Genomic DNA, 16258 nt, shown 5'->3' with positions numbered 1-16258 from the left:
CGAAAGTTGTTAACTCAGTAAGTTGTAAATCAAACATCTACATTTCTCAATTGAGACCATACACTTTTGAGTTGTCTCTTTTCTCCTTTTCCTTCTACCCTTTCCAGGCCACTGACCATTTCTTGAATCTGAGCGTACTGTTCTGATTGGTCTTAATCAGTAATATTTCTGGCAGGTATGAGAGTAGCTTGTGAGATACATGTTGTCGGTTCAGACATCCATTTATAATATAAGCAATACATTGATATAGGGAATACCTGAAGTTGTTATCCCAGACCTCTGCCACAACTCTGCACCCAGGCTGTGAAATTTATTTTTCACCTCCTGCCATCTGTTGCTGAAACCCTCATCCATGCCTTTATCACCCCAGATGAAATTCCACATGTCACATAAAAGTGGTTGTTAGCTTTCTCTTAGAGTATATCTGTTTCTGCAGTAGTTTAGTTAGATTGCAGTGTATAAAGTAAATAAATCCTTTGTCCCTTCTGTTTGTTGCTTTAGGTTTTAAGTTTCAAGGTTGTTTACCTGCTTAGTGAAGAGTAGCTTGGTTGTTCAGATGGATTAGTATTTATTCCATAAATGGGTCAAGTGTTCAGTGCAGGGATTATTTGTAACTAAAATGCAATTGTTTAAACTGAGTGTGATTAGTTCAACCTGATTTCAAGCTAGTGTAAGACGGAAGTTAGGCGTTCCAAACTTGGGGGGACAAAAGAACAACCAGTCGAATTGCAGCTGCTTTTTGGCTTGCTGTGAGATTAGAAAATATGTAACATTACAGATTTTTTTAAAAGTGAGATTATAAAATTGTAAACTGTAACTTTATAAAAAGTATGCATTCAGTGCCCTGTAAATTTCAGACCGCATTCTACTTTAAGTTCTTCCTTCGTGCAGGCATCAGTTGCGTCTTTAAACTTAAGCTTGTTACTGTGTCCTTGTAGCAAGGTTATGGCATTTGCTGAAACAGCATGCAGACATTTTCATTTGTTCTTTATTATGCAAGATCTGGTCTGATCTTTAATGGACCGAAACATTTTGAATGTTAAACCCAGATAACCATTTTCATTCTTAATCTGTTTCCTCTTTGCATTGTTTACTTAAGGATTCTATAACTTTGAAAGTTTGTCCAATAATTTAAATCGTGTGGATTTTCTCAGATTTACAGTAAAGCATTTATTTGCATGGAGCAACAGAAAATTGCATTTGATGAAATCCTGTACCCACAAATCATGAAAGCTAGCCATGTTACAAGAAAATGAAAATTTGATAACTTACTGCAGATTGTTGTGCAAATCCTAAGATCTTTGTTCAGGAAAAAGTGGTTTAGATGAAAGTTGCCAGCCAAGTTTCTTGATTAGTGATAGCAGAGTAAAATGGTATTTCCAACAACTCTGACAACCACCTTGATATTCTGTACTATTTATTTGTTAACATTGTTTAAGTTGAGAGTAAATTAAGTGTGACCTATCTGCATCCAAGTACAAATGCTCATTAGTTACCTTTTGATCTCAACTCCCACTAATTTTTAGGAGTGAATGGACAATATGGAGCTCAACTGTTTACAGCTCAATATTGAAAGTATCTTTCTGAAATTTAGAGGCTGTTTAGTAATTGGCAGTAGTCTTTGCATTTACAATGTCTTCATAGAGTCATAGAGATGTACAGCATGGAAACAGACCCTTTGGTCCAACCCGTCCATGCCGACCAGATATCCCAACCCAATCTAGTCCCACCTGCCAGCACCCGGCCCATATCTCTCCAATCCCTTCCTATTCATATACCCATCCAAATGCCTCTTAAATGTTGCAGTTGTACCAGCCTCCACCACATCCTCTGGCAGCTCATTCCATATACGTACCACCCTTTGCGTGAAAAAGTTGCCCCTTAGGTCTCTTATATCTTTCCCCTCTCACCCTAAACCTATGCCCTCTAGTTCTGGACTCCCCATCCCCAGGGAAAAAACTTTGCCTATTTATCCTATCCATGCATCTTTAAATACTTTGCACTTCCTTTTCAATAAAACTATCTGAGCCTCCCTTTGATCTCTAACAATCTCAAAATCAGGTTTACTGTCGGGCAAATGGGAGAGCAAATCACATGATCATTTAATTTGCCCTAAGTTTAAAGATCTAGTCCCAAAACATCTTTTAACCTCTCAATTGTAACAAAACCCATTCGCATTTGCTTTCTGCAAGCAGTACTGATTTTGTTTAAATGTTTTCCAATTTAAGATATTCAACTGCAACCAAAGCAATCTTGGAATAGTTTTGGCCTCATTTTCCCACATTTTTTTTTGTCTTTACTTGAGTTTTATTTTGTTTTTTTGTATCTGAGATTACCCTGTAAGCCTTTGATACTGTCTTCAATGGCCTTACTGTTTAAGTAAAGTGTCAAGATAATAGAAGTCTTTGGTCTATTATTTTCAAGTGACATTTGCCTTTTTAAAGATATATATTCCAGGCTTGAAATGGGGGAACATCAAACCTTATACTAGTTGCAAACAACTGTACCTCTAATTCTTCTGTGAAGCAAAACAACTAAAGTGGTATAGTTTTCACACATGGTACAAGTTTCGTAGAAATCAAAACCAAAACATTCAACTGTTATGGATAACACAAATAAAACTTACTTTAAAAACCCAATACCCATTCAGCAAAGAAAATGGTCAACTTTATTTTGTTGGAACTAATAAGATTTTTTTTTTGGTGACAAACTGAGAAATTTTGAAATTTCAGAAGTAACTTAGTACTGGAATACTTTTTAAAAAAACCTTGTGGTAATTTAAAAGTATTCTGTGCTCCTTAAAATGACCTTCATGATATATTTAATAACGATTCTTCAATAGAGGGCATCAATCTGATACTCCTAGAAGCCCCTCCACGGTTAGGAGTCTCAAAATTACACCAATGAGAAAGGTCTTGAATGATTTTGGCTGATGAAAAATCATTTCAGTCTTTCTGCAGGGATAAACTTCATGAAATATCAAGGGAACAAACCAGAGTTAAAATGGGAAAATTGGAATTCTCCTGGTAAAGTGCTACTGTTGGTTCAAAAACAGTCCATGAATAGACTAGTTGCAATTTTATTGTTAAGGTGACTGTATTTGTTTGGATATTGATTTGCAGATTTCTTTGCCAACAAAGGAGTCCTTGTCTTAATAAAGGAAGTACCCATTTATCTCCTAGCCATGACCTCTGGCATGCTGGTCAATTAATGCCTTAGACTCATCTAGGCAGGTTAACAGTATTCTATTGGGATCAACTGTATTGCCAAGATTACTTTAAAAGGGAAGGTACTGCAATGATATAAGTCTCACATTTTTTCATTCTTTTAGTAACAGTGTAGAATACTGCTGATTTGAAACTTTTTTGTAGTGAAGTGAGTGAGTTACTTTTTTAAAGCTATATGTAGATACTTGATCAATAAATGAATTTATCCTGGTGAAATATAAATGGGTTGTAGCCTACTTGCTGTTGAAAATTCAATTAATGGTAAAATGTAACACAGGGTGCTGCAAAGGAAATAGCTTTCTTTTCTCTCTGGGGGCCAAACGATTGACATGGCATCCTGTTTTACAATAGTACGTCCTCATTTGCAGCTAAAGTACGAAGTGAAAGAATTGACTTGCACAAATAATGTAAATCACCATCCACAAACATGATTGCTTCCACCAAATCTTATGCAGAATAGTTCAAAAACATTCTTCACCCATTATATCTAAAGCCTGCACCCAATCAGTATTGCTAATAAAAGGTAATTAGAAACTTGTAGATTGTTCTGTGTATGAAAGGCATACAAAAATAATATATTGGTGTATATTCAAGACATATCTGCTTGTGTTCAGAATGGTCTGTAAAAGTCAGTAAAGCAGACAAGAACCAAACCCGGTTTCAGTTTCCAGAAGGCATTTGCATCACAGATGCAAATATTATCGCAGAAGATTAGTGTAGAAAGTAACACATTGGTATGCAGAAAGGTTTGGCCAGTGAACAGGATATAATGGTCATTTTCTGAGTGGGAAGATGTAGCAATTGGTATGCACATGGGCAAATGTTAAGGTCTCTGCTTTCGTGTCTGTGTCTCCCCCCCCCCGCCGTCCAATCTCTCACACATTGTGTCTAATCCATGAGCGATTGAATTGACCTGAAATGCAGTGGGATGTGGGTCCTACTGTGTGTATTGTATTACAGTGCAGCAAGTAATCAAGAAATATAGAATGTTTATTAAAGACAATTCATTTACAAAAGTAATGTAGTTGTGCTTCAGTTATACAGGGCGCTGGTGAGACCACATCTTCTCTACTCTATGTAATATTAGTGTCCTCCTTGAGGGAGGTTGTAAATGTATTGGAAGTGGTTTAGAGAGGTTTTACAAGACTAATACTGGAACAGACGATTTTGTTATGAGAAGGTTGACAAGTTTGGCTTGTATCCACAAGAGTTTAGAGGTGTAAGTTGCAAGTTAATTGAAGCATACAAGACCTTGAAGGGTTTTGGCAGGGTGGACGTGTAAAAAATGTTTCCTCTTGTGAGAGAATCTCAAACTAGGGCTTGTTTTTGAAAATAAAGGGTCACTCATTGAAGACTCATGAGGATCTTTTTTCTGAAGGTTGAGAATCTTTGGGACTCTTACTTTGCTTACACCACCTCTGGAAAAGAGTTTTGAATACTTTTGAAGGCAGAGGTAGATTTGCTTCTAGATAAGCCCGAAAAAGGGGTAAAATATTTTGAGGAAGATGGGATTGTGAAGTAACTAAATTAGCTACGATCTTATTGAAAGGTGGAGCACCACCAAGGGACGTACTCCTGCATCCAATTTGTATGTACAAGACATCGGTCGGATCGTACCACACTTTTGCGCAGCCAATTATGCAAAGATATTAGAGATTGGGAAAGCTGTGGTGAAGACTCAAAAGAATGATGCCATATTACATGGGCACAGAGATCCAAACTTGAACAATTTACCACTGAAATGGCGAAGGTTAAGGAATGGCTGTAATAGACGTTTTCCTAAATAAAAGGATTTCAGATAGTGGTTAATCATAATCACGTTTACATCGTACCTGTCCACATTTGGGGAAAAAAAATAATTCCAAGACATTTTGGATGTGCAGAATCATTTCAACTCCATTGAGTTGGTAACAAGAACACATGGATTCTGGGATTTCCCCCCTCCCCCCAGAAAAAGGGCCAAACTGAAATAAACCTCTTTCCAGCAGAGGTTCTTGAAACTTACCTTCCTTGAAATGGCTAATGAGGCAAGTTTTAATCAGTACTAGTAAACATTTGAAAAAGAATAAACTAAATGATAGAAATTGATAGATGAAGAAAAAGTATGGGCCTGATGTGCAAAATAATGGTCTCCTGTGTAATAATTTGTGATATTTCAGCAGACCTCAAATGTGACCCAAACCAATAGATGCAATGGTAGAGAGGAGTTGCTTGAGAAAGGGGATGTTTGATTTTTTATTAAGTGTTTAGGCAGTTGGAGCTAAACTACTTCTATTAGCAAGCTTTTTTAAAAATGAGGATGCTCTTTTTTTTAAAATGAGGATGCTGTATGTTTACTTTTTTAAAATTAGATTTTGGGTTCTCATGTGTTTTTCAAGGATTTTCGCTCTATCTAGTGTATTTGGAGAAGGTGACACTGTCAGGGCTGCTATTCTTTGAAGAAAGTTAAAAATCACAACACCTGGTCACAGTCCAACAGGTTTATTTGGAAACTAGTGCTTCCAAATACACCTGCTGGACTATGACCTGGTGTTGTGTGATTTTTAACTTTGTTCACCCGAGTCCAACACCACCTTTCCCACGTCATCCTAAAACTGGTATCATTTGTTTATTCACGCCATCGTTAAAAGATCCGTAGCACTGTTAATAAAACTGAGTTTCTGTATTACCACTGTTCCTCAATCAAAGATACCAAAAATAGATATCTTGCGATGTGTAAAATTTGCTGCTACACATACCTGTAGCACCTCAGTGTTGTTGACTTTATGAAGTGGTCTGAGAGATGAGACAGCATAGTAAAAGTTAATCTTTGAGCAGCACTATTTTATTTCACAGATTAATTTTTTTAATAGTGTCTTGGCTCACAGTTTTGCTTGAGGCTACTGTTTTTTGACTGCTTCAGACTTAGTATTGCTCTCTTCCCTACGAATGTGATTTAAAAACTATTTTGGGTGTATTACATTAGTTTGGTGTTTTGATGATTTGCATAATCTCATTAAGATTAAGCAGCTGCTGTTAAAAGCATCAGAGTGAGAATTCAAAGTGCAGAGCTTTCAATTTTTATTATTGCGCTTCTAACCTTTAAATAATTTGCACATTTATTGTTTTCAGGCAACATGAAGTGCCGCCTGAAGTATTGCGGCAACGGGAATCCAAGTGGCTGGACATGTTGAACAACTGGGACAAATGGATGGCAAAAAAATACAAGAAGGTAAGACTGACATGAAAAGAAAACTGTACAATTGTTGACAAAGCAGTAAATGAGTAAAATTTTATAACTAACTGAAGATTCATCTGATATCATTACACATTTTTACAGTTTAAAGGAATTTGTACATAAACGTGCAATCTATGGCACTTTGATTTATGCTGTGAAATTATTACTTGCTGCAATCTAGAAATCAAAAGATATAGCACTCAAATTTGGGGAGAAGAGCCACCTAAATTGTTGCCTAGCAATAGTTCAATATTGATTTGAAAGTAATATTATCTATTCCAGATGTATAACTAGGCCAGAGTTTGTAGCCATTTGTAGCCATGGTTACTTTGAGGAACTCAAAGAATGGAACAATTCCCAACATTCTCGACATTCCAGATCACTTTCTTTTTAAAAATTGATCTGTTTTGTAATTGAATCATATAAAGCAATTTTTTTTTATTTTGAAAGAGGACTTGCTATAGCTTTACAGTTGGACCTGTTAAGGCATTTATATTGAAAGCGAAGAACACCAGATGTTGAAGAAACTCAGCAGGTCTGGCTGAAGCTTGGTGGGTGATTGGACTTGCAAACTTAACTCTGCTTCTCTCTACAGATGCTGCCACACCTGTTAAGTTTCCCCATCAATCTTTGTATTTCTAATGCAGACATATTTGTCTTCAAGAGTTCTGCTTTATATGGTCCAACGTTGCTGTTTTGTTAATGTGCAGTACTAAGTTCCTGTATTAGCATAAACCTTTGCAGTTGTACGTTGTTCCCTTCAATATTGAGCAAGCTGCCTTAAAGCAGAACAAATTGCTACATGGAAGGCATTAAAGTATTCTTTAGCCTAATTTCTGTCAACGACAGTCTCTTCTGTTACTTGGGTGGTTTTAGTGGCTGGTTGAACACATGCAGGTTTTTATTTTTGTTGCTTCGTTGTCATCTTCAGATTTGATTAAATAACTTCTAAAATGTATTAAAACATTGCCCCATTATCTACTATTTCTTTTGGTTTATTTACTTGTTTAGAGCTTATTTGAACTGTTACTCCTTTGAGAGGAAATTCAGAGAAATCATTACACAGTGTGTTTTATGTATGCTTTATAAATCTATCTCAGATTATTTGCAAGAGTCTGTTTCAAATGCCATTTTCTCCCTGATGGGTCAGTTTTACACAAAATATGGCATTGAGCCATGGAAACTAGAAGGATATTTTATGGTTCAGGCTCTTCAAAATGATTTCTGTTAACTGTTTAATACCACTTCCTGTGAGTAGTGATGCTTGATTCCTTTTTCAATGTAGCATAGATTGGATGATTAACCATTGTCACAATAAGATGCATACTGAATAATCTGTAGTGTTAGGCAACTTTAACAAGTACTACCCAATGAAGAGTATCACTGCAAGTTAAGATAATACACTGCTTGCAGAAAGTTATATACAGTTAAATATCTAAAATATTTTTGTTTCACTTTGATACTACCCTTCCTTCTGTTCAATGAAAAATGTCACTAAACTGAAGTCTTTATTAAAGCATGAAAATAGTCTTTCATTATTGCAATTTTTAAAATTTTCTTTCGTGGGATATGGTTGTCATTTGGTGCCTATCCCTAATTGCTCTTTAGAAGTTGGTGTTGATCCATCTAATGGAACCGTGGCAGTCCCATCTGTATCTCCGGTCATGTTCCAAAGAAAATGCTCTAGATCTTTATTTAAGAACAGAAATTTTGTTTTACATGTGATATCATCTTCCACCCCCTCCCTGCTATGATTGAAATTCACCAGGCTGTCTTCATCTATTAGCTTGCTTTTTCTAACTTGGTATGCTCCAATTCATTGGGTTGTCCTGTTGGATAGATAATATTTGTAATGTAACTTTATCAGTTACTCCAGCGTAAAGGTGGTTGTTGTTGTTGATGTTGATGTTGATGTACAGGAAAGCAGTTACTAGCAGGGAAAAAACTTTAGTTTGTAAAACATGCATGTTGGTTTTGAATGAAAATGTACAATTATAAAGTCTGGTTAAGAAGCTTTTTGTTTTTGGCTAGATGGAAGTCAAATAATTTATTCTCAACTAAGCTGCATGAACAATAAAAAGCTGCTGGCATTTCAGAAATCAAGTGTATACGTGAATTTAAAATGTGTAGATTAAAATGCATTATAAGGCACTGAACAAAATGGCAATACAACCTGTTCGCTTCATGAGGAAATATCTTATCAATCTGGATATCTTAACAAAAACTTGAAAACATTTGCCTGTTGATTTGCTCATGGGATGTCGGCATTGCTGCCTGGGTCAGCATTATTTACCCTTGACAAAGTGGTTGTGAACTGCAGTCCTAGAGTAAAGGTTGTTAATTCTTACTAAGCAGTCATTAATTAACTGTTAATCAGAAATGCCCTTCTATACTTTTCTTTAATCTTGCAGTTTGACAAGTCTGATCTGACATTTAAAACAAAAAAGTGAGACTTAGTTTTTTTAAACTAGTTTATAACCACTTTTCAAAAATAAATACTGATACAACGTTAAGTTGATACCTTATGAGACATAATATATGACCAAACATTGAACGTTAACAATTCTCAACTGGACACTGACTAGACACTAAATATTAGACGCTAAATATCTGCAGGTATAAAATAGCAAAACATGCTGGAAATTATATTTTCTGGCAGCATCTGTGATAGAAATAGAATGATCATTTCAGGCCTGTGATCTTTCAGGAGAAGTAGGAAAGAAATAGAGAAACCTCGATTATCCGAATACCAGTTATCTGAAAATCAGATTATCTGAAGGACACGTTGTTAATGTGTCCAACACTGATCGTGTCTTTTTGTTTGCAATGATTTTAAAACTGCTGCCAAGAACGATCCTGGACTGATGGGAGCGCAGGCACTGTCGATTTGATTGATTTGATTCTTCCTCTTCTCTTTTCCACCCCCCTCCTCCTCCACCTTCTCTTCCTCCTCTTTCCCCCCCCTTCTCTTCCTCCTTTTTCCCCCCCCCTCCCTCCTTCCCCCCTTCACTTCTTCCTCCTTCCCCCCCCCTTCTCTTCCTCCTTCTTCCTCCTTCCCCCTTCTCTTCCTCCTTCGCCCCGCCCCCTTCTCTTCTTCCTCCACCCCCCCCCCCCCCCCCCCCCCCATTTCATTTGAACATGAGAGAAGGGATGTCTTAGGATGACGCGTCAATTGTAAACTTTCCTTTTCTACCACATCCGCACAAGTCTTCCTCCTCTTTCCCACACCCACCCTGTTTCATTTTCCCAGTTATGGTAAGAGCGCACAGATCTTGTTGCGCCTGCCACAGTGTTTAAACTCTTGCATCTACCAAAAGAACTAAGTCGACTCTTAATAATAGGGAAAAATAAGTGTTTATTTGACACAATATTAGAACAACAAATACACTATGAACTAACAATAAATACTACAAATCTATCTAATGCTTCAACTTAACTCTGTGTACCATCACACTAGAACTTGTTTGAGCCCCACATGATGATGTCTGGTTGCTTTCTGATGGTTTGAGGTGTCATCTCTTTAAGTGGTTATTCTTGAGTTACTGTGTTGAGCGTGGTTTTGCGGCGATTCTTTACTCCAGTTTTTGTGCTCTTTTTTAGAAGGATCTTGAATATCTTCCAGTGAATCAAATCAGGTTCAGTCACTGATCAATTGGATTCATTAATTGCCATCCTTATTTACACTCTAAGGTGGTGGTGATTGTTAATACTAACCAGTAGTCCTTAGTTAACTCTTAATCAGAAATACCCTTCTATAATCTTGCAATTTAAAAGTCCGATCTGACATTTAAAATAATCAATCTGATCCAACCAGGTGTTGGCATATTGGCAGGGTGGTCCTTAAGAGTCCATTACTGGAGGTGCTGGGTGCATGTAGCCGCCTCAGATACAGGTGCAAGGCACTTCAGTGTCTGGTGCACACCTTGGTGTTACCGATTTGTCCCGGGGACGACATTCCGTTGTCCCATTCAAACCAAAATTTGGGTGTGTATTGTATGGTCTGTAGCTACCTGATTTTTTTGCAAACTGTCTGTAGGCAGCTATAGCCTGTTTGAATTCTGCAGCACGTTGATTGACACAGTCATTTTAATTAAGGCTGGCTTCATTCCCCAACATACTTTAGTCCTTGTCCACTTTATCAAATTCATTGTAAATATATCATTTGAGTGGCCTGTCCAGCCTTAATCTGAATAGTGAACTGTTTTGGTTTTCTTTTTTCTACAGCTGTTTGCCCACCAGCTCATTATTTCTAGTATTTATTGTTGTTATTTCTTATTTCCAGCATCTGGAATTTTTTTTAAGGCTAGTGATGGTGAAAATACCAAAAAATAACCTGCTTCAACAACTTTCAGAATTATGCAAGTGTGTGTTGAGGGTAAACAAGGTCAGACTTAGTACTGACTCTGTGTTGAGATAAGTTACTGCCATTTAACTGCAGACCCATGTGAATAATAAATGAACTAACCAGGGCAAGATGACATAAAACTGCGCTCCTAAATGAACTACCTTCAGAGAATAAAATGATAAAATGCAGGTCTAGAAATCGAAGTTCAGATAAGAGTAGATCAGTGAAGCTGGCATGTGTTTGCTTTTCTGTTGCATTCCATTGGACAGCAGAATCCAAAGCACTGGAGCCTAGATAGTGCTGTTTCCTTCCATTTTAATGCATTTTGATACCTGTGAATACTTTCTCTCTCTCTCCCAAATTATATTATTTCATTGCCTTGACTGTTTTGAGTTTTAATTGTTCAGATGGCTTTTGCTGTTTAAGAACACTATAGTTCCTGAGAATGGGAAGTATTTAGCATCTTTTAATTTTTTCTCAGCTTTCCATTGATTATAGGTTTAGAGAATTAACTGCAAAGGTGCAAGGACCTCCACTTAAAAGGATTTTCTTTTTGATCAGGGAAGGAAGAAGTTTAAAATTGTGACTTTTTTTTCCTCTCCAAATAAGGTTTGAAGAAATGAGGGGCTGGGAAGTTTAAAAATGGACAAACTATCTCAAATTGAGCAATCCTTTCTGAAAATTGACTGTAAATAGTGTAATGAGATGGTGCAGCCTGTATTGTGCTTTGTTGGAGCCAGTTAAATGCCATTGGAAAATAACTACTTTCTGCTTATTTGTCCATAACAGGAAGTACTCTGTATTACATATTTTCTTTTGGGTTGTATTCGAATTCTTTTCCATGGTTCCAACTCTGTCTATAGATCAGCGCTTCTCAAAGCGGAATCAGGACCCCAAGTGGGGCTGCAAGGTGGAACTTTGGGACTGAAAGCTCTGTAGTAACAATGAGCTCCACGCCCATCGCCTTCGCTTGCAGGTTTTCTCTTCCCTGCCTGCCTCTCAGTTGAGATTCTTCAGTTCTTGAAATGGGGTCACAGAAGTTTGGGAAACCATTATCTAGGCTCAATCTAGGTGAGCACCGTCTATTAGCTGCCTTCATTTTTTAAAAATTAAAACTGGAGAGTTGGTCCTTATAAATGGTTTAGACAGTTTCCAAAATTTATGACCACAGAATGTAAACAGTTTAGTCAGTTTTGTATATATGCCAAGATCAACTGCCTAATTTCAAGGGCATGTATGCAGATCCACTTTTTAATGATTTATCTGGGTATAGGGCTTAAACTGAGACTTGTCTGTCTCCATTTTCTTTGACTTGAATGTTATGATTTGATGCAAATTTATTGTTCTTGTATAAAGTACATATTTTGAAATGACTTTAGTAATAATAGTGTTACTTTTTCATATACACTAATAGCAATTTATATCGCACCTTTTAAATTAATAAATCAAGGTGGGGGTTCACAGAAACATTATAAAACAATTGAGAATGCTACCTACAAGGAGGCATTATGCTAGTTGACTAAACATTTGGCCAAAGATGTAGTTTTTATGGAAAATGCAATAGAGAGGCATTACTGAGTTTTGAGGGCTAAGTAAATGTAGGCCCAGCCACCACTAATTTAAATTATTAAAATCCAAGATCCTGTGGAAGCAAGGATTAGATTAACGTAGGTATTCTGGAGACTTGTAGGCTTGGACATTATTACAATCCTAGGGGGAGCAAGCCCATGATGGGATTTAAAATAAAGATGAAAATTTTAAAATTAAGACTTTGCTTAATTAGGAGCTACTGTAGTTCTGTGAGCTCAAAGGTGGTTGGTTGAACAGGGCTTGCTGAGAGTTATGACCTGGACACAGATTAGGGTGAGCTCATGCTTTGAGGGTCCAATTTGGGAAACTAGCCTGGAGTACATTGGAATAGTTAAGTCTGGAGATAACACAAACATGAATGAGGTCTTTGATTAGTGTGTAAATTGGAAAATGTACAATAACCACAGCCATGCGAGTCTGCCATTTTGATTTGCTACTTTTGAACAGTTTCGAATGTAGTTGGATTGAAGTTATTCAAAAGTTCATATTGTGGTATTGGGTCATTGAGGACAAATACAGTTATCACCCACTTTTTTTCAGATTAACTGCTGTTGGTGCTATCGTTTAATGTTCTGAAGTTATACCAATGGTTTTTGAATTATCAAGATGGGTGGTTCCATTTTTATTGTTGGAATTTCACACTTCAATTAATCCAGACTTGGAACTGGTTTCCCACTCACTGCTTTGGAAAGATAGGAATCGCTGGGTAAATTGTTTTTGAGCTTTTGTGAAACTTGCAGTCTGGTATGGCATATTTCAAATAAACATTTGGCACATACTTTCTAAATAGTTTTCCTTCCTGAATAATTATTCTCTCATGGGTAAACACAAAGAACTGCCTTTAAACTATGATTGGATTTCATGCTTAAATATTTTAAAGGGAACTTGCTGATTAATTTAGAAATGATTTAACAGGTTGAAATTTTGTGAATTTTTTTAATGGAAATGTTGGCTGTTCACTACCAAAAGTTATTGTTGACAACATTTGTTGATAAATTCTTAACATTTAACTAGAAGCTAGGGGTTATGTCGCAGAAGTGATCAGACTTGTGGATTTTGAAAGGAAAGGTATGGTGCTCAAATAAGATATTGTGAGCTTTGTGGGAGGAAGAGTGCAGTGTGATTTAATGTTTATGATGACTTGAAAACTAGTATGATGATTAAATGGGGAGGTGATAGCATTGCAGAACTTAGTGGTACAAAGGAGGGGCGATGGTGTGTGGTAATGTTACTAGACTATTAATTCAGAACTCTAGGCTGATGCTCTGGGCACCATAGGTTTAATTCCATGGCAGTTGGTGGAATTTAAATTCAATTAAAATCTGGAATTGAAAATAAATCTCCGTAATGGTGACTATGGGTCTACCACTTTAAAGACTTGACTCACTAATGCTGTTTCAGAAAAGAAATCTCAGTTGGTGTGGCCTACATGTGACCGTGATGCAGAGCAAAGGGCTTGATTCCTGAGTGCCCTCAGCAATCCCTAGCAAGCCACTCATTCAAGGACAATTTATGGATGGGCAAAAACAAACAAAATTTAAAATGTGACTGGTGAGGAAGGTTGAATGGTTGGTGGTGTTTATTGCAAGATGAGTGAAATATAAAAAAAGGAAGTTTTTACTGCTGTTGCTCAAGCCCTTGGTGAGGTCAGATCTGGAGTACCTTTCCAGCTTTGTATCTAAAGACCAAAGCTGTGCAGTACAGTTCTGTTGGAAGCACTTCAGAATTTTTGTGCTGATCGTTTCAAGAGCAAGAAACTAAATGTTGGATGACCCAAAGGTTTTCTAACGATGATGCATGAAGGACTATTGGCAACTCCTCCACTACTTGAGAGTTTTTATAATTGAGGAATACATTCCACATCAAGATTGGTGTAAGGCAATGTAGTGAATAAGATAGTAGCACACTACTTAACATCAACAGTCTGGAAACGTGGGCAGGTCCACATTATATGCCATTTTACATAGAAGTGTGAAATGATTTACTTGGAAGTATCCCATAGAATAAAATAATAGAGTGTGGAAAGAGGATATTGGGCCAATTGAGTCTGCATCTACCCTCCAAAGAGAATCCCACCCAGATCCAGCCCCCTACTCTATCACTGTAACCCTGCATTTAATATGGCTAATCCACCTAGCCTACACATCCCTGGACACTGTGGCCACACTAAATTGCCCAATTCACCTAACCTGCACTTCTTTGGACTGTGGTAGGAAACCTAATTACCTGACGGAAACCATACAGGAGAATGTGCAAACTCTGCACGAACAGTCAGCCGAGACTGGAAACAATCCTGAGTCCCTGGCACTGTGAGGCAGCAGTGCTAGCCATTAAGCCATTGTGCCGCATGGAAAGGCAGTATGGTCTTAAATGGGACTATTTTAAGCCACCTGGGGTATTATGATTCTAGCAGCTGTTAATTACCAGACCAGTTGGATTCCAAACAGGCTTGACAGATCATAACCATTTGTTTTGGTTTTAATTAAGTGGTTGCTAGCTGAACCTTAGGTGCACAATGCTGCAGATTTCTCTTTTAAGAGCAAGATGTAAGTTTATTGCAAAAGGAATAAAGAAAAATAGAATAATTCCAACTGTTTACTTATAATAAAAATTCCAATATTTTGAACACTGTTTAATCACATTAATCCCAAAACACCCACTTTTAAAAAGTGAAAAGAAATAAAACACCCTGGTTTTGTACCCATAACGTCACTTGTATAATGCTCACACCAGAATTCCTATATCTAACACCTCAGAAGATTCAAGTTATTTAGGACTTCAGTTTTTAAATTGGAATTGTGGTATGCTCTTCCTGAAGAATTCTTCCACCTGAGCTACACTGTATTTGGCTGAAATAGCCACTTGCAAGTTTTTAATTTGGTCTGGAACCAGTATTAGCTCTTAACTAAGGTTATAACTCACTATCACCTTCTCAGGAGCACTGCTGCATAGAGCCATCCTGTTCCTAGGTCTTCATAGGACTGAAGCACTACCCTAAGCTAAAAGTGAAACGAGAAGTTTCTTTTACTCGCCCAAAAGTGCCTATATCAAGCTTAGAAAAAATTCCATAATTCTGAAACATACTTTTTGAGGCCCCATTATTACCAAGCTGGGTTGCAAACAATCTAAAGTACAAGTCCACTACTGCACAAATCCATTCACTCTGCAGCCAGGCTGCAGAACTAACATACTGATGTAAAAGTTGGATTTTTTTAGACTCTTTTTAAAGCTTCAATTTATAGGGCTGACTTGCTCAGGCACTCGTTTTGAGGGGCTGAAATACATTCTGCAGTTTGAAATACTGTGTTTTCAGCAGAAGTCGTTTTGCTCGCTCAGTTAATCCTGATTTAAAGAAGATAAACAAGTAATTACTTTTACCATAATTCATCTATAAAAGCAATAGAAACAAGAATGAATTACTGGTAGGAAATTGTACTTATACAGACCGGTACAAAAATTTAACCTGTCAAAGATTCATTTAAACTCTATAAAATCATACTGTTCAACATTGCCATGGCCTAGTAATGGCACACTGAAAATGAAACATTTATTAAATTCTGAATGTGTAAGCATCTTGAACTTTCCCGTCAAATTCTTCCATTTTCCTCCCATTTACTCTTGTATGTAATGAACCTCAGCATCATTTTCAAATTTGTCCAAGAAGTAAAGATACATGTAGCTAATGCATTTTACTTCTGTTCAGATAATGGCACAATTAAAATGATTAACTTTTTAACAGTATTAACTTTTGGATGTATAGTGAACAAAGTGTGATAAGTACCAGTCTAAATGAATGAATAAAATCAAAACATGCTGTAGTAAACCAAGTAGGCTGAGTAGAGTATGAATGAAAAACAGAGTCGCATTATAGTAAACAGA

The 16258-nt window shown here is 37.0% G+C and overlaps 1 protein-coding gene across 1 annotated transcript in view; it reads left to right on the top strand.

Moving 5' to 3' along the window:
• Positions 1–16258, top strand: part of tbc1d10ab (TBC1 domain family, member 10Ab) — a 60824-nt gene that overhangs the window by 13385 nt on the left and 31181 nt on the right. The window contains exon 2 of the mRNA XM_072587558.1: positions 6339–6438. Within this exon, the coding sequence (XP_072443659.1) occupies positions 6339–6438 (100 nt within the window). The remainder of the gene's footprint in view (positions 1–6338; positions 6439–16258) is intronic.

The sequence above is a fragment of the Chiloscyllium punctatum genome, chromosome 17, assembly GCF_047496795.1.
Source record: "Chiloscyllium punctatum isolate Juve2018m chromosome 17, sChiPun1.3, whole genome shotgun sequence".
Lineage (NCBI taxonomy): Eukaryota > Metazoa > Chordata > Chondrichthyes > Orectolobiformes > Hemiscylliidae > Chiloscyllium > Chiloscyllium punctatum.
Note: the sequence above shows the minus strand (reverse complement) of the source record. Positions and strands in the feature narration are given on the sequence as shown.